General features: G+C 40.1%; 1 protein-coding gene across 1 annotated transcript in view; it reads left to right on the top strand.

Moving 5' to 3' along the window:
* The first annotated feature begins 6,559 nt into the window (after positions 1 to 6,559).
* Positions 6,560 to 27,120, top strand: part of DHX32 (DEAH-box helicase 32 (putative)) — a 33,982-nt gene continuing 13,421 nt past the window's right edge. The window contains exons 1-6 of the mRNA XM_090058526.1: positions 6,560 to 7,248; positions 10,369 to 10,562; positions 12,117 to 12,489; positions 16,452 to 16,697; positions 19,556 to 19,655; positions 19,737 to 19,895. Of these exons, the coding sequence (XP_089914652.1) occupies positions 6,979 to 7,248; positions 10,369 to 10,562; positions 12,117 to 12,489; positions 16,452 to 16,697; positions 19,556 to 19,655; positions 19,737 to 19,895 (1,342 nt within the window). The 5' untranslated portion in view covers positions 6,560 to 6,978. The remainder of the gene's footprint in view (positions 7,249 to 10,368; positions 10,563 to 12,116; positions 12,490 to 16,451; positions 16,698 to 19,555; positions 19,656 to 19,736; positions 19,896 to 27,120) is intronic.

A 27,120-nucleotide genomic window follows, 5' to 3' on the forward strand; every position in this document is an offset into this window, starting at 1 on the left:
TGACTGCCTGTTGTTCCTGGGCCCCTTGGCTGTATACTAGGCCACCGCCAATCTTTCCCTCATTTGCAAGACATGGGCCATGGAACTGCGGGCAGAGCCTTGTTCTACTTCCCATCCCTCCTTAACCAGGCCTAACAATCCCCATGGTTTATGACCATATAGCAGCTCAAGGGGGAAAATCCCATGGCATTTTGCTGAGCTTCATGGTACACAAATATTAATGGCCTGAGTAGGTTGTTCCATCATTGAGTGTCCTGCCCAGCCACTTTTTTAAGCACGCTCTTCAAAGTGCAGTTAAACCACTTGACAAGAGCATCTGTCTGTGGGTGGTAAACTGACATTTGCAGGTGTTGGATTCAGAGAGTTTCACATACCTCCTTAAACTAGGCCATAAAATTACTTCCTTGATCTATTAAAATCTTCTTTGGCAGGCCTACCCTAGTGAAGATGAGCAGCAGCTCTTCTGATACTTTTTCTGCATTAGCTGACTGCAGGGGTACCACCGCCAGATACCGGGGGCATAGTCAACCAGTACCATAATAAATTTGTATCCAGAGGCACTCTGTGGCACTAGGCCAACAATAACTGCTACCCTCTCAAATGGTTCCTCTATGAGTGACATAGTCATCATGGGTGCATGTGGTGGCCACTGTGGGTGGGCGAGTTAGCACTCTGGGCAGAACCGACAAAATCTGCCTACTTCCTGCATAATCCCTGGCCAAAAGAATCAATTCTCTAGCCACTCACGGGTCTTATCTTCCCCTAAGTGTCCTCCCATAGGCAGCTCATGCACTAATCATATCAAGGCCCGTCGGTACCTTTTTGGCACTAATAGCTGTGCCACTTCTAGCCCTGGCCTTCACCCCTTATCAATATTGTAAAGCAAACCCTGTCATACCTTGAAGCAACATACCATTCAAATTAGGTCAAGTTGGACAACCTCATCCTCAGTCTTTGCTAGGCCTCCCTCATACATGTTGAGGAACCCATCCTCATGAGTCTGTTTGCTGGCTAACTGACCTGATTCCAGCTCTAGGCCAATGTCCTCTTCCTCCATTTCAGGGTATCCTTCTTTACCCCCAGCTTCTTTAAAGGTAGATTCCCCCAGAGTCCCTTCCCTGGTGGGCTTGAGAGTAGGCTTGGGCCCTTCAGCAAACATGTCTAACAGCTCCCCGAGCTGGGGCCAATCTTGCCCGAGAAGCACTGCGAGAGATAGGCGAGAGGGCCTGGTTGAGATTGGCTGTGGGACCACCAAGTCTGTCAGATCAGCCGCGGGGGGACTCAGGTGACACCAGTTGCCCACACACTTAGCTGACTTCCAGTAGGTCTTCACAGGCTTCTCCTTTTGGTGACCTCTTATCCCTTAGAGGCTTTGCAGAGCCAGCAGGCTTATGCAAACAAAGCAAACAAACAACCTGGAGCCCTGCTCTTGGGCCATTCCTGGTATCTGCCTACCTCTGGTAACCCCAGGCTCCAGGCAGCTTGCTCCTCCTGGCCAGGTGCAGCCCCTTGAGGCTGTTTTCAGTATCGTTTATTCTTCCTCCTGCTGGTGGAAGGTGCCAGTCAAGAAAGCAAAAGGGTTTTGGCTCCATATTTTAAGAAGCCAGATGCAATGCTGCAGTAATGCTGCAGGCTGAAGATGAGTGAAAAGAAATCCAAGAAAGCTACATACATTTCAGCTCAGGATCATGTAAGGCAATTCCCTGTAGGGAACTTACTTGTATACAGATGCAAGGAAATTGTTTTGTTCATCTTGGAAGATGAGTCTGGATGTGTCAAGGAAAAAACAGCATTGATCTACATTTAAAGTCCGAATTGCATATAAAGCAAAAGGCTGCTGCAGAGGCTGAGGATCAAAACAAGAAACAAGCAATTATGTCCTCAATCTTTAAAAGAACCATTGAAAGCAGTTTGACAAGAAGAGGCTACGTTCATGCTAGTGGAGGCACTCACAGCTGCCAACATTCCTCTGGAGAAAATTGATAACGCTAAATTAAGGGACTACTTGAACAAACACTTGCCAAATGCTGGCAGTTTCCCATGTGCAAACAAGTTTCGCCAAGATTATGTACCAGGAATAATTGTTTAGCATGTTCAGTCTACAAAATCTACATTGGCAGAATATGAATCAATCTTGATTGTAGCAGATGAAGCAACAGATGCCCAAGATAACTGTTCTGCACATTTTATTTGTACCTGGGAACTGGTCAGACCACAAGCTGCCTGTTTTTCAAACAGAGTTTGTTCACCTTGCATGTCAATTTTTCTACTGTAGCAAAAGCTGTATGTAGTAAGTGCTGTCATAAACTACAGCTTAGAATTTAACAAGATCTCAGCATTTCTGTCTGATAATGCAATGTATATGTGCAAAGCTTTCTCTGATGTGCTCCATGGAATGATGCCCAATGCAATTCATGTCACCTGCAATGCACACATTCTTTCTTTAGCAAGTGACGTCTGACACACATTTCCTTAATGTGGATAGTTTGGTTTCCTCTTTTAAATGTCCAGGCTGTGAGCTTCGAATCAAGGAGTCCATCTCAATGTTACTTCCACCAGAGCCAGCATTTACAAGGTGGAAGTTGTGGTTTAACACAGTTTGTTATCATGCAAAGAATATGAAGTACTACCAGCAATTTGTATGCGAGGAGGTTGAAATCACACCCAGCACACAGTGCATGATTAAACTTTGTGATCTATTAAGACAGGGCAACATTGAAGATCAAGTTAAGTTTCTGCTGAAAATGTGATCTGGTTCATGGTGTTTCTAACATGGTTTGAATGTCATCGTGCTTTGATCCACCAAGCACACAAATAGCTGATGGATTTGGTAAGCGGCATCGAAGACACGGCATCACAACAACATTCAAACTGTCAATGTTAAAACCAGAAGAGAACTGTTCCAGGCAATAGCTGCAAAATTGAATCAGTACTACAAGTACAATCAGTCACTAGCATTGAAGTTTAAACAATTGGCTGCCTCCTTTTTAGAGCTGTTCACATTTTTTACCCGAATCAGGTGCCTTTTCTGAGTTTTGACCCTCAGCTACTGAAATCAATCCCTGGATGGCAGAACGAGCATGACAAGGAATGTGCTGCTTACATGAATTTTGTCAAAGAGTGCCAGATACTTTTGACTGTAACTGTATTCTGGAACTCTGTTTCTGATTGGTTTCCACATCTCTACAATTTGGCAAAATGCTGCCTACCATTCCAACCAATTCAGCGGACACAGAATTGCAATCTCAGTATAGACAAGTGTTCACACCACAGAGACAGAGGATGTCAGCTGCAACTGCCGGTGGATGCTGCATGCCAGCATTCAACAACTAACATGAATTGTTTCTATCAAGGTTAGCTTTATTTAGTAATATTAAACATTTTGTAGACTGCTAATAACAAATAATGATGATATTCGTTAAAATTCATATTGTGTATACATTTATATTCAGAATATATTTCAATTTAGATTTAAATTTGATACTTAGATTTATAATAATGAAGTAATTTATTTAGCATTTCCACAGACTTTTCTATTTAATTATGCCATGCATTTTGCCTCTTGGCTAATCATCAGCAAGGGGCAGGGCAGCCAGGACCCCTTGGCCAAGCAGCAGCAAGTGGGGCTCATTAAAAGACTGCAAAATAGACTCTGCAGGCTGTGACACACCCACAAAAATCCCTGTGTCTCACTGCAGTTTCTGTAGGTCCCTACTTATGAGAGGCTGAAGGAACTGGGCTTATTTAGTCTGGAGAAGAGAAGACTGAGAAGGGATTTAATAGCAGCCTTCAACTACCTGAAGGATGGTTCCAAAGGGGATGGAGCTGGGCTGTTCTCAGTGGCGGCAGAACAGAACAAGGAGCACTGGTCTCAAGTTGCAGCAAGGGAAGCTTAGGTTATATATTAGGAAAAACTTTCTTTCTATTAAAGCACTGGAACAGGCTACCCAGAGAGATTCTAGAATTGCCATCCTTTTAAGACCCAGCTGGACAAAGTCTTGGCTGAGATGATATAGCTGGGAATGGTCCTGCTGTGAGCAGGAGGTTGGACTAGATGACTTCCTGATAAAAGTAGATGCTAATGCTGCTGCATGTATGAAAAGCCAACCTGCTACAGGAAATAAAGGAAATAATCTTTTACCCATGACTTTTAAGTGCCAAACAGCATCCTGTTTGATGGACAACATGCAAGAATGTATAAACTGCCATTTACTAGGTCAGTCTTCAGGTCCATTTTGCCTAGTATCCTGTATCATACAGTGGCAGAGAGTGGATGCTGAAAAGGGGCAAGAACAGGGTATGACCAGGTTTTTTCCTACTATTCCTCTCCCACGTGCAGCCTCTGATAGGGTGTCTAGGAAGTTCTGATTCTGAGGCTGTACCCCTACCTCTCATGCTCAATGGCTACTAATTAACCTTTCCTTCAAGAATTTGTCCAATCCCTTTCTGCATGTGGCTAAACTGTCAGCTTTCACATCTTGGGGCAATGAGTTCCACACTTAAATTGCACACAGCATGAAAAAGAATTTCCTTTTGTTGGTTTTAAGCTTACTACCTACCAGTTTTATTTTATGATGCCTAGTTCTTGTATTGTGATAATAAATCCTTATTTACTTTCTCTTCACTGTTTAGTACTTTGGGGTATTTGTATACAACATGGGTGTATGTCTCCCTAAATTTAAGTGGTGTCTTTTTAAAAACACCGCTTCAATTTAGGGGAAGTAAACCCCTGTGTCGTGCACACCCATGTCAGAGCCCAATAACTTACCTGCCTCTCCAGCGACGGGGAGTGGAGAGCAAGCTGCTGGCAGGCAGAGCCGTCCCTGAGCTGTGGTGGGGAGGGGCTGGTGCTTCCCTCCATGGAAGCGGAACCCCCCCCCGTGGCAGCACTCACCCGCAGGTACCCAGTTCAGGCAGTCCTGGGGGGCGCTGCAGCTGTGGAGGGAAGCACCAGGCCCCCACACAGCTCAGGCAGGCAGTCTCGGGGGGGGGAGATCAGGCTCACCACTTTTTTTTTTCCTTTTGTGGAGCCTGCCTTCCTAGGCTGCTGCCAGCTGCCTGCACAGTCTGCCTGTACAGCCCCTGAGCCACATGGCACCCAGTGCTTCCCTCCACGGCTGTAGGATAAGAAACTAAAACTCCTTAGAGGTGTTTTACTTTGCTGTGGCCCAAAGTCATTTAAGGTGCATTATGCTGCTGAATATGCTACAGAGGCTGGAATTAACATGCAACATGCCACTGAATGTGCAAACAGCAATGCCATTTTAAACCCACGTTAAAGTGTCATCTACAAATGCCCTTGTAAACCCTTTTCATGCCCCCTTTCATGTCAAGTGTCTCTTTTCTAAACTGAACAGACCTAGTCTTTTTAGTTTCTCCTTATGTGGAAGGCTCTCCATACCACTAACCATGCTTGTTGCTCTTCTCTATACCTTCTTCAGTTCTTCTATATCCTTTTGGAGGTGTGAGGACAAAAACTGGGCAGAATATTCAAAGATGCACCATAAAGGGTCATGATGCTTTCTGTTTTGTCTAAAGTTCCCTTCTAAATATTTCCTAACATTTGATTTACCTTTTAACAGCTGCTGAGCACTGAGCAGATGTTTTCAGTGAAGTGCCCACAATGACTCCCAGATCTGTTTTCTATGTTTTGTGTGTAGTAACAGCTAACTTAGAGCCCATCATAGGGTAGGCATAATTTGGATTATTTTTGCCCATCTACGACACTTTGAATTTTACCTGCCATTTAGTTGCCCATTCTTGAATGTAATTTGTTCTAGAATATAATTGAACTGAATTTGTCTGGGATTTCCATATTAAACAAAAATTTGGACACAAATGTTTCTTCTTGCTTGTTTCAGCTGATTCAACAGGAGAGCCCCTTCCAAAATTAATATGCATTTTTTATTATTTGTATTACAGAAGTGCTGAAATCACTCATGATCAGGGATTCTTCTGTACTAGTTTCAGTCATTTAATTGCCAAATATTTTTAGTTTGATATTTTGCAATAGGTAAAATGATTATTAATACTTTAAGTTATTTCATCTGTACAGTTGTTGTCCTTCTTTTGCATTTTGATGGCCTTGCAATACTACAATTGATTTATTTTATGCTTTCTTGTCTTATTTAGGAAATATGTTTGAGATTTCTGAATTAATTAGAGCAAAGACTGTAAATGGTCTCCCATAATTTCACCTGCAGTTTAATAAATATATGCATAAAATCCCGCTCATATTCTGACACACTAAAACCTTACAGGATAGCACTAAATGAAAAGTGCTGAGCCTACACCCAAAGGCCTTTTTATTGAGTGATATTTTCAGATAGCAGTTCTATCACAACATATGCTCACTCCACACTCTGACTCATCCCTTTCACAAACTTTTTTTTATATCCAATGGTAAACTCCATTGTAATGGGATTAGTCAACCACATGACCATCTTCACAATCACAATAATCACCCCTGTAGCTTTCTATTCACAATGAATCAGGATGCAGACATGTGCAATGAAGGTCAGGCTCAGCACACTCTTTGCCTAATCATTCTCCAGACCGGCCTACAAGTAGCTGACCACAGTGGGAGGAAACAGACCGACCGTTATTAATGATCTGACTTCATATGCTGTTAAAATGCAGAAAGTAATCAGCTTCTGTTTAAATACCTTTTGGATTAACCATTTTTACTGTGGGGTCTTGGTTTTAGCACTGTTTTTTTTTAAACTTATTTTCGAAACTCATTTGGATATCTGAACAGTCTCAGCGGAGGCAAACAGACAACAAAGAAAGCAAACAGAACACTCCAGGCCTGAAAGTTTCCTGAACTTTTGAACTAAAGACTTGTGGAATATTAATTCTGAACCTCATGGCAATGGATTTCTGAAAGTTTATAGGGTTTACATGATTTATTAATAGAAAGATCTTCATTAGTGTTCCAGCATCCACATTTCATTGCTGGGAATAATACATGAGGGCAAAATGGAATTTTTAACCTTTCCTTCAGAGAAGCACTGCTTTACTGAATTACTTGATTCCAGTAATGGAGAAGAAGAAAAAATGTTAGCATGTGAAGAAGATTTAGAGATGAATCCTTTTGACGGTTTGCCATATTCTTCCCATTATTATGAACTTCTGAAAGAAAGAGAAGAACTTCCAATATGGAAAGTAAAATATGCTTTCATGGAAATTCTGCTTCATAATCAAATTGTGATTGTATCAGGAGATGCTAAAAGTGGCAAGAGCTCCCAGGTGGGTATTAGAGAATATTTACATGTTCTGGTTACTTAATTTCTTGAATCTTTAATATTGAGTATATTTTTCAAAAACAAGTGTCCTCCTTTTATAAATAGTATGATAAATTATTAAAACAGAAATAATTATTTTAATTTACTGTTCATTATTCTTGCTGCTGTTTTTATATTTGTTGCAAAGATTTAGTGTTATGCTGTGATCCAGAGGCTTCTGGCAAAACAGGGCCCCATTGTTTTGTGTATTGTACATAATGGTTCTGTTAAATGTCCCTTGTCCTAAGGAGTTTAGTAAACCATAACAGTGGATCCTTTCAGGCATGTAGCGTTCTGTTGACCTTAGTGATGTTCTGGGTGGGCACAAGGACCCACACATTACAATGAAAGATTGGGGCCTAAGCAGAAAAGGGAAATATGAATGGTCAAAGGAGAGTAATATGATCAAATACATTTGTACATATGAACAGATACATTTGTATATGCAATTTGTGTATTTGTAGTACTTTTTTCCTGATATTCTTTTTCCTGACAGCCATTTTAATTAGATTATGTCTTATAAGTAGTGGGATAAAGACAAATATTGAAGAGTTTCAGCCACTGAATTTCTTTCAGTATGCAATAATTAAAAAGTACCCAAAGCAAGAAGTTAAAGGTACTGTGTAGAGAAACATCAGACTCTTATTAATATACTCTCTGAAGAATATTTGTGTCCTTATCACATCATAAGAATCCTGCACTAAATACTCAGAAATGTCCCCTTAGAAAATTCTATAAAGTACTGGTGATTCTATCAGTATGTATATCATATTTTTCTCTTTTACCTGCATGGAATAGCCATCTGTTGGTTCAAGTTACATAATCTGTTAACTCCTCTCTAGTCTAACCTAAACATTTCTCAGTCAGAAAATGTGGCCATCATAGCATGCCTTACTTCCAGGTTCCTAATAAATATATTGAACAGTAACTGACTTTTTTGTGCTATTCCACAGGACATCCAGCTATTAATTTCTTTCTATATGTACCCCTTGATGTTTATATGTGCTCTCTGCTTTCTCTATTTTTACCTGAGTTTAAATCATGACAGAATTTTTTTTTAATTTGGATACCAAGGGTGTGTCTACATGAGACATTTACTGCAGAGTAGACTAATTAACTCCTCAATAAAAGTTTTGTCATCTACATGTGCAGGACTATGAGGCTGGAGTATACTAATAAAGTCTGCAGCAGGCTAGTACTTGTAAATACAAATACTGTCCTGCTGCAGTTTTTTCCTTTGCAGCAGCCCACATGTAGAGCCTGATCCAGCTGGCTGGGGCACAAAGGTGCTTCACTGCAGGGGCTGCCTGCTGGCTAGCCCCACACTGAAGCACCCTTGTGCCCCAGCCAGCCCCCTACAACACATTGATCCAGGTTAGAGTAGCCCTGGGCTGGCTGGCTGGTCCCCCAGACCACCTGCCAGCCAGGGTTGCTCCGACCCAGCTCAACTTGCTGCAGTCCCAGGTATACATGTAAATGCAGCAGCTAGAGTTTATTGCATAGCATTAATATGCATGTGTAGACACACCCAAAGTGTCCTAATTAAGGTTGCATAAGCCAAGTTAATTTTGCCATTTCCTAGCATCTAAATACTTCATTTAGCAACCTTAATTATGTTCTTCTAATGTAATATTTTTAAAAGACACAGACTGAGAAATAGAAATCGTATGGGGAAGTATTATTTATTCCTACAGGGCTCATCAGCAGGATTGGAACCTTTAGACCTAGCGGGTACATCCACACATTCAATTAGTGCAGCACAATAAATTCTGGTGCAGTTCGTGCCAGAGCTAATGGCTCCTGGGGACAACATCTACATGTATGCCCAGAAGCACACCAGCCTGAGCTGGGGCGACGCTGCCCCCGATTGGCAGTAGACTCAGGGGGTCAGCCCTGGGCTCTGGGTCATGGCATTGGGAGGTGGCTGATTGGGGCATGAGTGTGCCCATAGAGAAGAGTTATTTGGCTAGGTGGCAGGTCTGGCCCCCTGCTGCCTGGGCTGTCTGGGTGTAATTTACGGGCCGGTTAGCATTTACACATGCATTTAGGCACAATTATTTTTACATTTCTCCAACAGTTCTATCTTATGTTGGCAAAAATTAGTTTGCTGCAGTCTAATAATGTTGCACGTGTAGACTGTAACACTTTACACCATAGCAAATTAGTCTACTGCACAGTTAATCACATGTGTAGACATACCTACTGTACAAATCCTTGCCACTTGAGTTAAGAGTGTCATCGAGAGCAGCAGCACATCATCAATCCACAGGCAGATCAGGACCGGAGAGAATGGGACACACTTCACCAGATTTCATAGATATTTGCTGGCAGCAGAGAATAGTTGGACTTAAGACTCTCGTGTCCCATTTCAGGCTCTACAAGTGACTCAGGCTTCAGTGATAACAGACTTTTCCACTTGTTTCTCTGAGGCTTGACCTCTTCTGCCCTTGTCTGTGTCCCATCTTCCCTGCCACTGATTTTTGTCCACTCTGAGTCCTCCATTCTCAACCTTGCCTCAATTCCAGCCCTTTCCCTTGCTTACATTCAGCTACAGTCTCCTCAGCCCAGCACAGGGTAGTTTCTTCTACTCCTACCCCTACTCTTTGTAGTATCATTTACAATCAAATCCTACTTTTCCCCCTTCCAGTCATTCTCTCCTCCCTGTTGTGGCTTCTAGTCTTCTTCTCCAGGCTCCTCAAGTAACCAATTTCCCCTCCACTTTCATCCCCAGATCCTTAGCTTAACCTTTTTTGCGCAGCCAATCCTAGATCTCCATCCCGCCCTAGCTCCTTGTTAGATCTGCTTTCTTTATTCTGTCCCTTTACTGATTCCTAGTCTGAGTTTATTCATCCCCATACTCTGCCGCTATATCATTTGACAGATTTTAGGTCTTGGTCTTGATACGTATCTAGGTGGATAATTTCTATTTAAGATGTCCTTCAATGCTCAGTAGTCAGGTTAATAAGCAACAGATGTTCAAATTGTATAGGTATTATAATATAAATACTGGATTGCAAGCTCAGTTTATTATAATACTTACTAAAAATGTTACGTAAAGAATTGGTTTCTTCTCTTTGTTTTAAAGATTCCTCAGTGGTGTGCTGAGTATTGCCTTTCTGTCCAGTATCGATATGGAGGGGTAGTCTGCACACAGGTGCACAAGCAGACAGCAGTTTGGTTGGCGCTACATGTAGCTGATGAGATGGATGTCAACCTTGGCCATGAAGTGGGTTATGTCATCCCATTTGAAAGCTGCTGCACCACTGAAACAATCCTGAGGTTTGTATAATTGTTAATCCCTCTAACAGTACGCTACAGTTATTTCTTCCAATGAAGCACCAGAAGTCAAAACCTGGAGTGCTGAAATCTTAGCCACTTACCACGCCACAGCATTTTTAAAGGAGTGGACAAAGAAGAATATAAGAACATAAGACCTGCCAATTATTAGTATCCTGTGTCACAGTGGCAGAGTAGATACTGACAAGGAGAGTGAACAGGGTATGACCAGGGTTTTCCCCTTTTACTTTCCCATTTGCAGCCTTCAGCATTTAAGGTCTTAGAAAGATCTGATTCAGAGGTTGTACCCCTAACTCCTATGTTTGGGAGAATTTGTCCAATTTTGAATCTGGCTAAACTGTCAGTTTCCACAACATCTTGTGGCAGTGAGATCCTCACCTGAATTACACACTGCATGAAAAAGAATTTCCTTTTGTTTGTTTTAAATTTACTAATTGGCTGATCATACATAGGGGTAGGAATACAAAAAAAACCCCATAAAACTCTATCATGAAGAAATAAAGCAAAGAAAATACCATTATATTAAAAGCAGTAATAATTCCACATATGATTATGAGGAAAAAAAAGATGGGTGGTAAAGGATACTTGGTAACATGGGGAAAGCTGAATTTGGAGAAGGGGTTTCAGATAAAGCAAGAAAATATGTTAACTATATATAGGCTTTAATAACACAATTTAGCTTTTGATTTTAAACTACCACAAAGTTTGGGGGAGTTTTTACTAGGGAGCTCCATTCGTTTCCCTGATAAAATAGCAGCAATATGTCAAATGGAGATCTTGATTCATGCTCTCTGCCACCACCGTTCCCAGTAATGTCAGTGGGTGCTTCGTATTTCCAAAACCAGACCTAGGAGGACAAGTGCTTAGCTGTTTAACTTGGGTCTCCTTTCCTCACGATCTGTAATTGTGTAATACTCCTTTTGTACAGCACCTTCCTGAAGTTGTGTAGGGAGGCTGCTTAGATCTTCTTCATGGAAATTACATGGTAACAGATACTGAGTCATATTCCAGAAGTTGTCACATCACATATGTAAAAACTTGATCCAAGAAGTGTCACAAAGTCTCCTCAAAACTGTGAACTATTGTAAAAGGAACCAGTTGAAAAGAGTCTGAATAGTATAAAAAATCTAAATTAGCTCGATACTGACACATTTTGTAGTCATGCATCAATTTCCTCATCTAATATGGGAACAATAATACCAACACTTACCTCAAAGATGATATAATTATTAATTACTGTAAACAAGGTGCATAAGGATTTTGAAAGATGAAAAACAATATGAGTTTTATGATTTTATGTGACAAAATATTCTGGTTTTTGTCTACAGTGTCTTTTCAAGAGAATTGTAACCAGATATTGTAGTTTAGGTTAAGTAACTTGAATGTTTATAACCTTACTCAGATTTAGAAAAACATCTTATCACAGCCTCACACAAACTAGAATTACCAAATAGAGCAGGAGCATGAAGTAGCTTCTTTCAGATAAACTTAATATTCAAAAATAAATGTTGGTTGTCTGTGTTTTATATTTTACAGATACTGTACAGATGACATGTTACAAAGAGAAATGATGTCCATTCCTCTTTTGAGCAGCTATGGAGTCGTCATATTAGATGATGTTCATGAAAGAACAGTTCCAACAGATGTATTAATTGGACTTCTTAAAGGTGTTTTGCTGTCAAGACCAGAGCTGAAGCTGGTAATCATTACAGCCTCTCATATGTCCAGCAAACTTCAAGACTTTTACAGTAGTGCCCCTCTCATAAGGGTGGAAAACAAACATCACGTAGATGTTGTATACACTTGTACCATTCAAAAAGACCATTTTCTCTCTGCTTTAAGACTGCTCTTTGAGATACATCATACAAAAGAAAGGGGTGATATTGTGGTCTTTCTGGCATGTGAACAAGTAAGTTATTAAATTATTCAAACATTTTTAATGTGAAATTAAACAATCCAGATGTTCTTTAAATTAACTGTAACAGTCCTGTTGCTATGATTTAGCTAAGACACTGCACGTTGCTATAGATACTTTTACCATTACATTTCTATTTCATACCCGATTCTTTGTAAGCCTTGTAAAGAGCCGTATATTCTCTTTGGTGCATGGTATAAAACATAGCAAAAATAGGCAAACTAGAGCCTAAAACCAGAGATGTGGAAGGACATGAGGGTGAATCTCTTGCATATTAGTGTTAGACACTATGGAGGATCCTCTGATACCATTCCATGTAAGAGCAACTTGGCAACAGTTGTAGTTGGGGGCACAAAAAAATGACAGTAGAAAGCTGTTCTCATAAGAATTTAAGAACTGCCATTTACTATCTCACAATAAGGGAGAGAGAACAGAGTATGGATCAGGGTTTTACCCTGGTTCCTCTCCCACTTGCAGCCTCCAGCATTTAAAATCTAGGAAGTTCTGATTCAGAGACTATGCCATTAACTCCAGTGCTCTCTACAGCAAGGTCCCCACCAACCATAACCTGGGAAGCAAGCTGTCAGGAGATAGGGAGACCAGTGTGTTGCTTCCACTCTTTGTTCCAGATCCAGGATCCTGGCAATCCTGGTCAGCGGCATGCAACTCCATGGTAGCCCCACCACAAAGAGTACCCCAAAAGTCAGTGAGCCCTGGTTTCCAGACTCTGAGGTCAGCATACGTTTTATCATCCTAACAGTTGCTGCTTGAAAGTGGTTGCTGCTGAACTGACAGCTGCTCTGATTGCAATTATAAGTATAGTTGGCAGCCCTGTTTACTAAATGAAGAAACCAATTTTGTGCTAGTCTTTTAAGTTTTTATTTATATATTTTTTGCTTTTCCAAAGCAACAAGTCAAGGCTCAAAATGACACAACTATGGCGATGTATATTCTATATCAACTATACTGGAAATTATTGGATAATCTGCTTGCTTCCCAGATTATGGTTGGTGGCTAATGTTAGAGGCCAGCTGGCTGGTGAGTCTTAAAGTTTGCTTGCTAGGCTTACCTGGAAATTGGGGAACCTGGAAGCACCAGGCTCAGATATACTGGTGCCAAATATAAGTAACATGTCCATCTTTGCAGAAGGACAGGACCAGTGGGTGGATCCTAACTTATGTGCCTTTTAGTTCATTGTGACTATGGCTGAGAAATTTACAGTCATGGAGAAAAGTGCAAATGGAAATTATTCATTAATATACACTAATGATTAGTTATTAAGTCATATTTTTGCGCTTCCAACAGTTTCATGAAAATCATGGTCATGGATTGCATTGAATGGTTTAATTTAGCTTCCTCCTTTTCCTAACATCTATAAATGTATTTGGCTGGCTCTAGGATATTGCCTTTTCCTTTGTACACAGTTATTTTTCACGTTCAGATGTTAGTAACTCCCATTAAAAGTTATTCAAGTTTATCAATTTGACATTCCCTTCAGTTCCTGCCATGCGTCTCGGTTGCTGACCTCTTCCTTTCATCGCCTTCAAAACCTACAGTAAAACTGTTGAATCCATGTCAGAAACTTCTGTTTTACAACCCCTACCAATACAGAGTGTTATCCTACCCTGGAGTACTGTATTTGCTCCTTTGAAGGGAATGGGAGTTTTGCCGCTAAATTCATTTTTACCAGGAGTTCATGCCCAGATTTCTCACAAGAAATTAAATAGTTCCTGGTGTATCCAACATATCTGTCAATCTAAAATGTCTGTCTGTCAAACCAAACTTGTTATCTTTTGCCACATATGACTCATTTTAAGTTTCAGAATGGTTATTTTAAATGAAAAAAAAATAGCATTTTTCCTTATCTTCCTGAAAGAAAGGTTTTGCTGTGCTGGCTGCAGCAAAGGGGACTGAATTCTTCATTATAGATAATAACAACTTTGTACAGGACCATATAAATTAATACAACCTACTCTGTAGTATAGTTTTCATGAAGAATCCACACAGAGATGGTTGTACACAACTCTATTAATAATAATGCTTAGTACATCTAGATGCTATGTATTGTCAAAAGGATTTACAACATTAACTAATGCATTTTTACAGCAAAGAAAAGCACTAATATTTTCTTCCTAACAGAGATAACATGTCTTCTTCATGCTCTAGTCCACCTGTAATGAATTATTACATCATAATTCACATCCTGTCAGGTCCTATTATCTAACTGAAATTTAAGGTTTGGGGTTTTATTCATGGGTTTTAGTTTCTTATCACTTAACTGTCTTCTAACCTGACCAAAGAGATAAATAAAGTTGAAAGTTCAGAGATTAATAAATTAAATAGATGTTAGTTAGTTGGGTTTGTGAGCTACCTATAGTGTCACAAATTATATACTACTGGAGCATTTTTACGGAAGTATCTCGTCAACATTGTGATCCTATTTCTGTTTATACTACAGGCTGACAACCTCACAGTAAAGTACAAATAAGCACTCATAGCATACATGTAATTTTCTAAATAGCACAATCTATACCATACCATATAACACAGTACCTAAACTCCCCTGTTCTGGAAAATACTATGACTGTAAACACTGGGCTTGGGTTACTGGTTCAACTGAAAAGAAAAGAAATATGTAAATGAATCTGGATAATACACTTCCCTAATACCATACTTTCTGATATCCAATTTAGGTTTTGGTTTAGGCTTGCATATATTTAAGCTCAAAGGCTTATTTCTCTTTAAACTAAAAAAAATTCAAAAGGAAAACTTTACAGCTTTATGCCAAGGGATCAGGTGGGACACTAGTTCTATGATGTTGTTGTTGTTATTACGATTATTATTAATAAGAACTTGTTTTTAAAGTGTTCCTGTGGTCACTGCACTTGAAGTTTTGGTACTTTTGTGCTCCCTTTTGAATGAAAACTTTAAAAATATGTAGTCTTTGAAACATGTAAATGGCATTGGCCAGTTGCCAAAAATGGTTTTCCTTGGATGAAGATCATTTGGGCCTGCTGACTTAAACATGTCCAGCCCCTCTAAATGCCCTTTCACTAGGTCAGTGCTAACTCTGGGTGGATTGGAGTCCCCCTTGTGCCTGTCTATAGCCCCTTTAGGGGAGATGTCTTTATCTATATTTAGGAATACAGATGCACAGAACTCGTTTAGGAGCTCAGCTTTGTCCCTCCTTTGAGCTCAGCTTTGTACCCCTTTCCGAGTATGTATCATACATACTCAGAAAGTTTACCACTGGCCTTATGCAGCAGTGAATATAGGATCTATAATACAGAGCCATTCATAAGGTCTGGAGTCCATATTCATCCATTCAGCTCCAAGACCCGCTCTAATTAAAGTGCCTGCAGCTTCACGTGTATTCAGCATCCCATACTTCAAAATGGCGGTGGGGGCACTTTAACTAAAGCTCAGTTGATGAACTTTAGTTAAAGCGCCCCCACCGCCATTTTGAAGCACAGGGATGCTGAATAAATGTGATGCAGAGGCTGCTGGAGCATGCTAATTAGCACACTCCCGGAGATTCGATTAATCAGGTCTGCTCCAATGTGTGCTACTTAGCAGGTGTTGAAGCAGATGTCCAGCATGTGTGTAGGTGCCCCTACTGTCTAATTTCTCAGACTTTCTTTTTAAATAGTATTTGGATGTTTTGTAATGGAGACAAGTAATTCTCTTCACTCAGAGGTTGGTTCAGATATCATTAAATGTCAAGCTGGCAAGGTAAACTTAGAAAATTACATGAAAGAAAGGTTGTGCTTTTTTCAAAGTGTATCTTTCTCAAACTATTGGAAAACAGATTTTTTTCAAATGCTACATAACATTGCACCAGTACACTAAATTCTCTCACATACTTCTTTTCCATTTTCTTTTCTCTTTTAATGTATTCATGCAGATTTATTTGCTACCATGGTTTGATAAAATTAAGATACCTCTTTTGATTGTAGGAAATTGAAAAAGCCTACCAAATCATCAAGCAAGAGGGGTCTAATTTAAATCCTGATCTTGGAGAATTGGTCCCAGTTACTTTATATCCCAGACAAAAAGAAGTAATTTTCAAAGAAAATGAAGATGAAGAAAAATGTTGCAAAAATTACAAAAGAAAAGTGCTACTAACCACAAGTTTTGGAGAATCTTTGGTTTGGATCAAGACCGCAACTTTTGTCATTGATGTTGGTGTGGAGAGAAGAAAGGTTTGTGAAAAAAATGAAATCAGTAGATAGATTTTCGTAGTGGCCACAGGAGACAAAACTAGCCTATGATCAATGCTCTTAAACTGCAGCAAGGGAAATTTAGGTTGGATATTAGAAAGAATTCTCTCTTATTCTGAGGATGTTAAAGCATTGGAACAGACTACTTAAGAGAACAGGAATTTCTGTCCTTGGATGATTTTAAGACCAGGTTAGAAAAACATTTTACTGATGGTTTTATCAGGGATGAATATGCTTTGAGCAGGGAGCTGGACTAGACAACCTCCTGAGGTTCTTTCCAGCCCTATTTTTATGATTCTAGGAGTAAGCCAATAATGACATATTTCTAGAATATAGCTCAGCATCTTATCTGTTAATAAAATAGTAGGTGTCTTGATGCAAATAAGTTCTTAAGGCATCAGAATTTTTTTTCAGAAGTAGCTCATCAATATTAATCTGTAAAAAAATAAAAAATGGGTAGATTTATTAAACTATACTTATTTCAATTTGAAAATGCCAAATCACTTATTATCTTTCAGCTTTCAAATGACCAAAACTAATAAAACTATTTTGTAGCTATCTCATGTGAAAAAAAGTAAAAGCAAATAATTTCCCTTAATTCAGCAAACAAGTAAAATTTTCAGAGGCCCCTTAAGTTAGACTAAATTTTCATATAAAACATTAGCACCCATTTGTATGCACTCCAAAACCTATGCTGTATTCTTCATTATGGACTAACCTTTTCACTTTAATTCCCCTAACCTGGTTATAATTGTCACCTGAGTATAAGTATGAATTAGGCAAAACTGTGAAAGTATTTCCAGATATGATTACCGGGAATGCTAAGATGGTGACTACTTGATTAGTCCAGAAATCTAGAAGAATGTGACTGATCTTCTATGACCCCATGCAGAAGTCACTGCTAAATCTGGGTCTCCCGCACATAGTGGCCATTCATCTTTATGTATACAATATATACAGCATACATAATACAACAGAGCTTCGGAATTGGTCAGTACCACAAGATGGTTAATTTTTAAAGTGCCTATTTAGTATTTTGCTGTTGTGTTTTCTTTCCTGGAAGGACTGGTTCAGCAACAAACTTGGATTTCTGACTCATGTTTCTAGAATGGATGTGGTGATGGTACTGAGGAGTATTAGAGTTAAGTGGGCGGATGGTAACTTGCTACATAATATACAAAGTTGTAGTATCGGAAGTCTTGTGACTGGCTGTTCATCTGTTTGGGTAGCTGGAAGAAGCAGGCTAGAATCGTGGATGTTGGAAAGAGGATCAGAACAGGAGGAAATGGAAATTAATTAAGTAATTAAATAATAAATAAGATGAGGTTGCCCAAAAAGAAATGGACATGTCCAGTGGTGAATTGGGGGGGGGAAGGGGAGGATGCAGTGGTGCAGTTGCATTACCCGTTCTTTGATTCCTAGACCATGCACAGTTTAAAACCAACTGCCTGGCAGTGGCAGAAACTTTTCTATTCAAGCAGTGAGGGAGTCAGTTGATTTAATGGGTCATTATAATCTATCAGATTCTTTCTAAACTCTTCATTCCACAGGTATTAATGATGCCCTCGCCTTTTTAATGGGCTTCATATTTTGTTCATCAAGCTAGCCTTACTTCTGCAATTCTGATGTTTGTTAGGTGCTCCTGGCAGGCTAGCTCCTCTCTCACAGCTCTGCAGACTGGTTTTAACTCTAGCTAAAACAATAACTCAGGTGTGGAAATGTTAACTCAGGTGAATATTAACTCAGGTGTGGAAATAACTTTCAGTAGGTGCATATACACATAAAATTAGTAAAATTAACATGATGCAATAAACTCTGGGGCAGTCTGAGCCAGAGTCAGCTGCTCCTGGGTGCAGCATCTACATGTGCATCTGGGACAGCAGCAGTCTGAGCTGAAGCAGAGTAGGCCAGAGCTGGCAGAAGCCTTACGGGGTCAGTCCCAGGCTCTGGGTGGTAGTGTCAGGCAGTGGAGGGCCTGGCTGGAGCACAAGAGTGCTAAAGTGAAGAGCTGTGCAGCAGGCAGCCCACACATTTTAGCACCCGCACGCCCCAGCCAGCCCCCATCACCATCTATATGTGTGTTTCGTCATACTTATTTACTCTGCTGTAAGATAGTACTGTTCCTGACCGTGAATGCTGTGGGGAAAAATATAGCCCTAGACTCCTAGCATATTAGTATATCCTCTAGTTTTCTTTTTAACTGGACAAAAATGTGTTGTATTATATCTGATTATATATTACACCATCTACATCTCCCTTTTCAAAATTCTAGATCCACCCATGAACATTTCATAGTAGCAATGGGACATCAGCCTCTTTCTTTGATAAAAGTGAGAGGGACCAATTGTTAGCAAAACAGGGGGGTAATAATGCTCGTGTACCATTTTTTCTGTTTATACTTTATGCACCAGACTGATTACTTTCAGTGAAACAAAGGCCCAAATTTTTGACAGAGCAATACATTATTATCTGACAATGTTGTAGCTCCACCATTGAAAGAAGCAGAAAAATAGTCCACTCCTCTTACAGTGCTTTTCCATAGGTGGAATGAGGCTACATTCTTTGCTTTAGAAAGGTGCATTGCTTTCAGGAAATGACTTGGAGACCTTTATCAAAACTACATATAATTTGACTGCCTTGTCAATTTTTCAAAGAGAGGTCATTCTTATTTCATGACAGGTAAAACAACAGATTGCATGCAAAGGGAACTAAACATTTTACGAAAGCCAAACATTTAATGAAGTTACCAAATAAATTACCAAATAAAAAAGCTTTGCAGAACCACTTGTATTTGCAGTCTTCATTTTTCTGATGCTTAATTTCTGTCTTTCCATTTAAAGGTTCATAATCCTAGAATCAGAGCAGACTCTATAATAATGCAGCCCATCAGTAAAAGCCAAGCAGAGATGCGCAAGCAAATTCTGGGCACATCTTCATCAGGTAGGCTTATTGGCACAAAATGAAATGATGAAATGCATATATGCAATCAAAAAGTGTGATCGTTTTCTGAATTCTCTTCAGGAAAGTTATTCTGCTTGTACCCTGAAGAATTTACATACAAGGAAATGAAACCACACCCACAAGCCAAAATACAGGAATCCAATCTAACTAGCATGGTTCTTTTTCTGAAGAGGATGGCTATAGCAGGCTTGGGCCATTGTGACTTCATAAATAGGCCAGGTATAGCTCAATATTGCAATTTTCTATCTGTCTTATTACATTTGCTGTTATGTTTTCTTTTAAGATTAATTTTACTTTTCACCGTTATTCACACTGCTGGTTTTAACAAATATGGGTTCCCCATCTCTTCTATTGAATTTTGTGGAGCAATTTACCTTTGATAATGAAACCTTTCTGAGTGTAATAGTTTCATTTATAAAAATGGTTGCAAGTGGTGGATTGCTTGCCCTGAGAAGGAAAAAATCCAAGGGAAAGAAAATGAATTGTATAGCCAAAATCAGTATTCAAAACACATCCTCTCATTTAGGCTCATTTTTTGTACCACAGAAGTGATTAGAGGCCCTGACAAAAACTGAAGTTCTCTGTATAAGGTGTATATGCATTGTACATATGCATAGCAAGAGATGTTTCTTGACTTAAACAGAAAGTAGAGCTTATCAGTAGACAAGTTTGTGAGTGGACAGTTTTGTCCTCACTTCTTACACTTAAGAGGACAGTTACCTTAACATTGATGTCAATCTTTATTTAAGAAAAATATGATACTAAAACCAAAAAATGACTTTTAACCTTAAAGAGGGACCTCAAACCACTCTTCCAATACTGAACATAATGCTTCCAATTCTGTTCTTCCCACCTTACATAATATATGGACTCTACTATTTTAAGGGGATTATTAAAAAGTATCATGTTATCTACAGAAAAACACTAGAAGAACCTACTCCTGATAACCTTTTAACATGTTTAGTCAATTTGTCTTTACTGATAAATCTTTCTTCACTGCTAGCTATGGTAATAGAGAAAGGATTTTTTTTCCTTTGGTTTTACATGGAAACAAACTAGCTGTAGAAAGAAGCACGGGATAACAGCATGGAGTGTTAGCTCTATTGCATTTGTCCTTTCATAGTTAATACAGTTTAAATAGATAGCAATATAGCACCATCGCCTTCATCATATGAAAGGACCTCTTTTTGATAGGCCTTTCTTCATACCAGCTCAGTTGTGCTATAGACAAATGAACAATGAAATTCCAAGTTTTAACACCAACGTTCACTGCCCTGAGGTACCAAAGATATTCCGACATGTTTTAATTCGCACTAGAACTAGAGCAAGAAGAGAGTTTTTGGATGTGAACCCAGATAAGGTTTAGGTTAGGATATGAAATTTAGGCTGTGAGACACTGCAATTCCATCAATTGTTCTTAGGGATGCTCAGCAAACAGTGAAAATATTACCACTTCACAACTGTAATCTAATTTCTTGAAGGAAATTCTCCCTATGTGAGATGATCAGCCTCCTAGCTCTGTAAATCTGCTCTATGTTATCCTTTTTTTTTAACCTGAGTCTTTTATATAAATCTTCTGAGCTTTGCTCTAAGGAAGCTACCCATTCCCTTGATTAATCTGTTGCTGGATGTTTATCTTTATTGGTTATACTAGAGATTTTATTTAACCTCCCTTTTTGTCTTGTAGTTAGAGGCTAAATACAGTTTCCTTGTATATACAACACATTTTGTAACACTTACGTCTCTCAGTGCTGGACTCCTATGTACTCCTAACTCCGATCCAAAACCAATTTAAATTGGTAGGAGTCTTTCAGTGGACTTCAAATAGATTTTGGATCTAATCCTCTGTTACTAGGTACTTCCTTGCTAATTTCCCAGCATAAGGGAGGAAGGCTTTTGTCCTTACCATAAATTTACATATTCATAACAGTAATCAATTAGACTTACATATTTTTTTCACTGAATCCACAGGATAGAGGTAAATTCCTATTGCTGAATCCATAGGGGAGAGGTAAATTCCTATTGTTGAGTGCTGCAATAAGGAGCACAAAGAGTTTGTCTCCCCCAGGAAGTGATAGTAGACTAGGGCTGTCCAATTTCTATGCAGGTAGAGGCTGCATGCCATATGGGCCACACCAGTGGGGGCCACACTACTGCAAGCCACAGAACCCTAGACCATACCACACCTGCACCATGCATGTGGGCAGCCTCCTTGTGCCACTGCTGCACCATGCTGTAGGCTCCCCCAACCCTGTGGGCTGTGCTGCTCCACCCCTGGGGTAGGAACAGGAAGTGAAAATTGATGGGAGTGGAGCCTAGAGATGCCAGCTACAGCAGCCCCTAGAGAGATAAGCAGGGTGGTGGCTAGGTAGGAGCCTGGAGCCATTCATTAACCCCTTGCAGGTTGCATGTGGCTCCAGGGATGTTAGTTGGACATTCCTACGGTAGGTTAAAACCTCACATAGTTTGAGTACTAACATATCCCACCTTGGCAAGAAGACAGAAGTGTCCACCCAGACACTTCGAGCAGGCTGGAACTTCAATAGCACCATGAAAGAGCAGGGCCAGTTTGGTTAGTGGCTAAGGTGATATAGATGAGAAGCACTAAGCTCATGGCTACTGTAGTAACTTTTCTGACATTCAGTCCAAGGGAGCTTTATCTTAAGAGAAAGTCATGTGAAATACATCTGGAAGTTAAAAAAGAATTTTAATAAAAGAAAAAAATTCTAAAATATAAAGGGTGTTTACTGAACACGAAAGAAGTTGTTCTTGCACTACAGGTGGGATGAATAGAGTAATATTGGAGAAATGGCTTGGAATTGCTAGACATAATATAAAAGGGACATTATAGAATGGAAATGGTACTGAAGATTAACAAAATGCTAGAGGCATTTTTAGTTAGGCCAAGTTTCTCACAAGTTCTATAAAGAGGGAATATTGCTTATGTCTACAATACTCTGAAGGCTTTAGACGCTTTGGCTCACTTTGAGCAGGTATGAAATCCAAGGCTGCAACTGCCTGCTCAACAAGTGATATACTTGAAACACTTGAGTTCAAACAAGTGTAAACTCCAGTGATAGAAAAGTTTGAGGGACTGGAAGAAGCAGGGTAAAACATGGGAGAGGTTGTATAATAAAACTGGCATAACGGAGATGAAAAGGGTTGTACATTTCTAACCTTCCCCTGTCCTAATATCCTATGTTGCTTAACTTTTGTTGATGTGTTGCTGTTTAGTTTGTTGAGCACAGGATTTCCCAAACATTTCATAGCATTGACTATGAGTTAATGTATGTTTTCATGGATATTTCCATTCACAATTTTGCAGCCAGTCTCCATATGCCAACTCTCCATAGACCATCAGTAAGCTATGAAACGATTGGGCTATGCTCAGCTTGAAAGTTTATGGCTTAAAATTCTCTTTGGTCAAAGAACTAGAACAACTATTTCAAACACATTTTTGTTTGTGCCAACTACCATAGTAGAACATTTTCGTGGAGCCTGCTTAGATAGCTACAAGAACTGCATCAGCCTGAAACTTCGTGTTAAGGGTAGATACCATTCACATAGAGACTAAGTTTCAGTTTCTTACACCCTGCGAAAATCATAAAGATGACTTGAGAATCTTCCAGCTCCCCATGAAACTCCACGGGAGTTGAAGATACACAGCATCTTGCCAGACTGGGCTCTTTGCTAGCAAATATACAGGCATTATACTCAAAGTAATGCATGGACAGTTTATGCTCAATGTCTGTTGAGGTGTGTAGATTGGCAAAGCAGCTTTCTGGGGGCATGGGAGGTGGCAGGGGACTGTTGGGGGAAAAAGACATAGGGGTACTCTTACAAATTAAGACCATTAAGTGAGCAAAATTAAAAGCTGCTCACAAATGAGCATACAGCTACTCAAAATAGAATTCAGTTGCTCCGTAACTGCCCTGAGCATTGTGTTAGAGCCTGAATATGCCCATAAACTCTGCCAAGCTTTTTTGGTTTAATTCTTCTTTGAATGGGGATGGAGGAAGTTGGGAGAAAAAAAAAAGGTATCTTCAAAATATTATTCACTTGCAGCACCATAATGAGATGCTGCAGAGTAAATTGTGTAGCTCTGTGATCTTCCCTCTCCTCACACAAGAAATTACATTTTTAAAATGTCAGTGTTGCTAACTATTACCAGCTGGAAGCTGAGCTGACACCTCACAGAAATGAGCAGAGCAATTCACACCTCTCAGTGCTATTGTTCCAGGCTTTCTGAAGAGTCATCTCTGCATCAGCTATGCTCAGTTCACAGTTTTGAGATTTTCTTCATAACCTGAACTGCTAGAGCCTATTTTTTTTTATTTTAAAGCTGAATACATGGAACAAATAGTTTCAGGGATTTATCATTACAGTACATGGACATGCACTGGCTTTTTCCAAGCCATGGAAGGTAGATAAGAAAGTCTGCCCTCCAGTGAAGTCTCTTATAAGGAAGCAAGATCTACAATATAGTAGGGAAGTGTTTCAGTCCATGAGAAACAATTGGCCAGATACAACTTAAACAGACAAAGAAAGAATATAATTAGAACAGTAACATTTTATTTCTTTTCACCAACAATACACACAAGTTTTTTGCCGTGCTTTGGGGAAAAATAAAAGTGTGGATTAACTGACTCATTACTACATTACAGAAGCAACAAACATGTCAGGCTTACAGCTGCTGCATTTAATTCATGTGATAAATTGAAATGAGCAAATGCAGCAAACTTGTTACCCTTTTTAGAATTCATTAGCTTTATGAAAATGGATTTGGCATTATAGTTCTGTAGCGCTTTATTTGAATTCTTTAGCTTTCCTAATACTGAGATCTTTACCTTTTTATCTGTTAATCAGCTGGATCTTTAAAGCATTATATAATAGAACAAAAAACCCTGTGTTCCCATAGATTACAGAAGCGGATTTGTTCATTTTTTAAAGAATTGAAACATCCTTATTTGACCACAGCTAAAGGTTTTTAAATGTTAACGTTATACTCATTTTACATAAAACAATGGAAGAAGAGCAGCAGTTTGTGGATTTTATTCATAGAGGGGCTTGCACAAGCAATTTTTAGGTTACAGCTGAGCATGGATGGGCAGGATTCTGTAGTATAAAAGAGTTATACTCTCCTAACTTCCTATGTATTGAGACTGTATTCCTAGAATTTTATATTAACACAGGCTGTACAAATGCACCTAATTTCAAATGACTTTAGGAGACAGATCGAAGTCACTGCACTTAGAAAACAAATTGTAACAAAGATAGAATGACACACAATACAAAATAAAGCACTGCACCAGATTTACCTAACGGGGCCACTTCTTAAAGATCAGATAACAGATCTGACAAAATGGGTTAAATTTATTAGCCACCTGTATGTCTTTTTATTTGAGAATCAAATTGTAGCATGAAATCAGACAGAACAGATGGTGTGTATAGATTTTACCGTGCATATATAACCTAAACCAGGGCCACACACCATGTGACATGGCCCCTCCCCCCAGCCACATGGAGGGCAATCCCCACTACGTTCACAGTGTCCTAGGTCCACCTGGACACAGGCTACTTCAGCCCCACAGATCATGCCACCCTATGCTACCCCCATGCATAGGGCCAGGAAGCACAAGCAGGAGGAGGGATGGGGAACTCAGTGGCTGAAGTTGAGCAATGGGGGGGCTGAGGGGGAGGGACCTGGAAAGGGAGCCCAGGTACCACAGGTTAACCCCTCAGGGGCCATGTGCAGCCCATGGGCTACTATTTGGACAACCTCAGCTGCTGTCCTCTGGCAATTCCCTTTCTGGCTAAATGGCCCCTTGGGAGCCATTATCAGCCAGCTGACCTGGTTTAGGGCCTATCTTCTGCTCGATTCTCATCCTTCCTATACAGTTCGGCTAGAGCTCCTAATTGTTAATTATGTCAGAGCGTGACGAACCCCTTTTAAAAAACATACCAGTGTCAGGAAGGAGTATACCAGGCTGATTTGAAAAGTGGGACAGGCACCACTTCCACGGGCAGTGCTCCACTCCTGCCTGCAGAACTGGCACCTGTAGCAGGCACATGCAGGGAGCGGATCATGACCCTACCCCAGCTCCCAGCCCCATGCTGTCACTACTCTGGGATCCTGGCCCTGGCCTTGCACCCCAGTCCCATTCCTGAATGCTACTCTCCACGGCCCCATCCCATCCACCTAGCTGAACGTGGCCTGACTGAGGGGGCCCTCAGCTGATTTCCATGGAGACCCCACCTGCCCACTTACTCAGTTCAGCACCTCTGGCAGAGCAGATGGCCCAGGGTGCTCAAGCAGTGGGGCTGGGGCTGGCAACAGCAGCAGAGATGCTAGCAGCAGCAGCAGCAGCCAGAAGTGAAGGCAGAGTGAGCCGCCTCTGCAATAGCTGCAGGGAACCCAAGTCTGGCCACCTTGCTGCCAGGCCTTGCGGACTACAGTTCCTGATGTGCCCAAGAGCCACACGTGGGGATAGGGCAGGCTGCACTCCATGCCCAGTGGCACCTCCATGCTTGGGGGCTATGGGACTGGCTGGATGTGCCATGGCCTGAGCTATCTCCTACACCTGGGCCAAGTGGGACCAAGGGATCCACTGTGGGCCAAACAGAATTGTTTGGTGGGCTGGATCCAGCCAGCAGGCCATATTTTGTCCATCCCTGGCTTAGCGTCTCCATGAAATCCTCAGATAAAAGGGCCAAGTGCTAAATATTAGATTAGATTATATATATGAATTGCAAAGTCCATCTATTCTTTTTACAGAGTTAATTTTCCCAAAACAACTGTTTATGCAAAAGATTTATTTTTAACAAAATAAATACATGAAGCAAAAATAGACTACACAGAATAGGATCGTCAGATATTAGTCTGCATTTGAAGTCACAAATGCAGCCAGTAAATAGCCACTATAAAAGTGGCAAGTGCTCATGTGAGAAATCGTTATGGTTTTTTCTGCCTATATAAATACTGAATTGCTGATGGGTTTGAGTAGGCAAGGTACATAGGAATGGAAGAAGATATCTGATTCAGGAGCACCTTCAGTTTCAAATTTCCACAAAGCTAATAGCAAGAGAAAATACTTTAAAATAGGGAATATAACTTGAAAGTTTTCTTTTTAATGCTGCTTTTGTGGAAGCAGCAGTTGAGTCACAAAGCACTGCCATTTGCCTTGAGGGCAGCAAAGAGCTAGCTTTGGCAAGCTGCCCTGAAAATAACACTTTGCTTAAAGACTTTCTTTATAAAACAATGCAGGTCCCTATTCCTTTAAAGAGAGCCTTTCAAATTTAAATATTTATGCCATTTTTGTTTGTGTTATTTATGAGGGGTTTTATTTAAACAGGAACAATACCATAAAGAATTCTCAACTGAATCTTTGCCATTTTTACAATGGCTTTTTTATTGTCTGCATTTGTGTCTGAAAATGCAGGCTAA

This window comes from Crocodylus siamensis, chromosome 7 (genome assembly GCF_052110815.1).
Source record: "Crocodylus siamensis isolate JL-2025a chromosome 7, ASM5211081v1, whole genome shotgun sequence".
Taxonomy (NCBI): domain Eukaryota; kingdom Metazoa; phylum Chordata; order Crocodylia; family Crocodylidae; genus Crocodylus; species Crocodylus siamensis.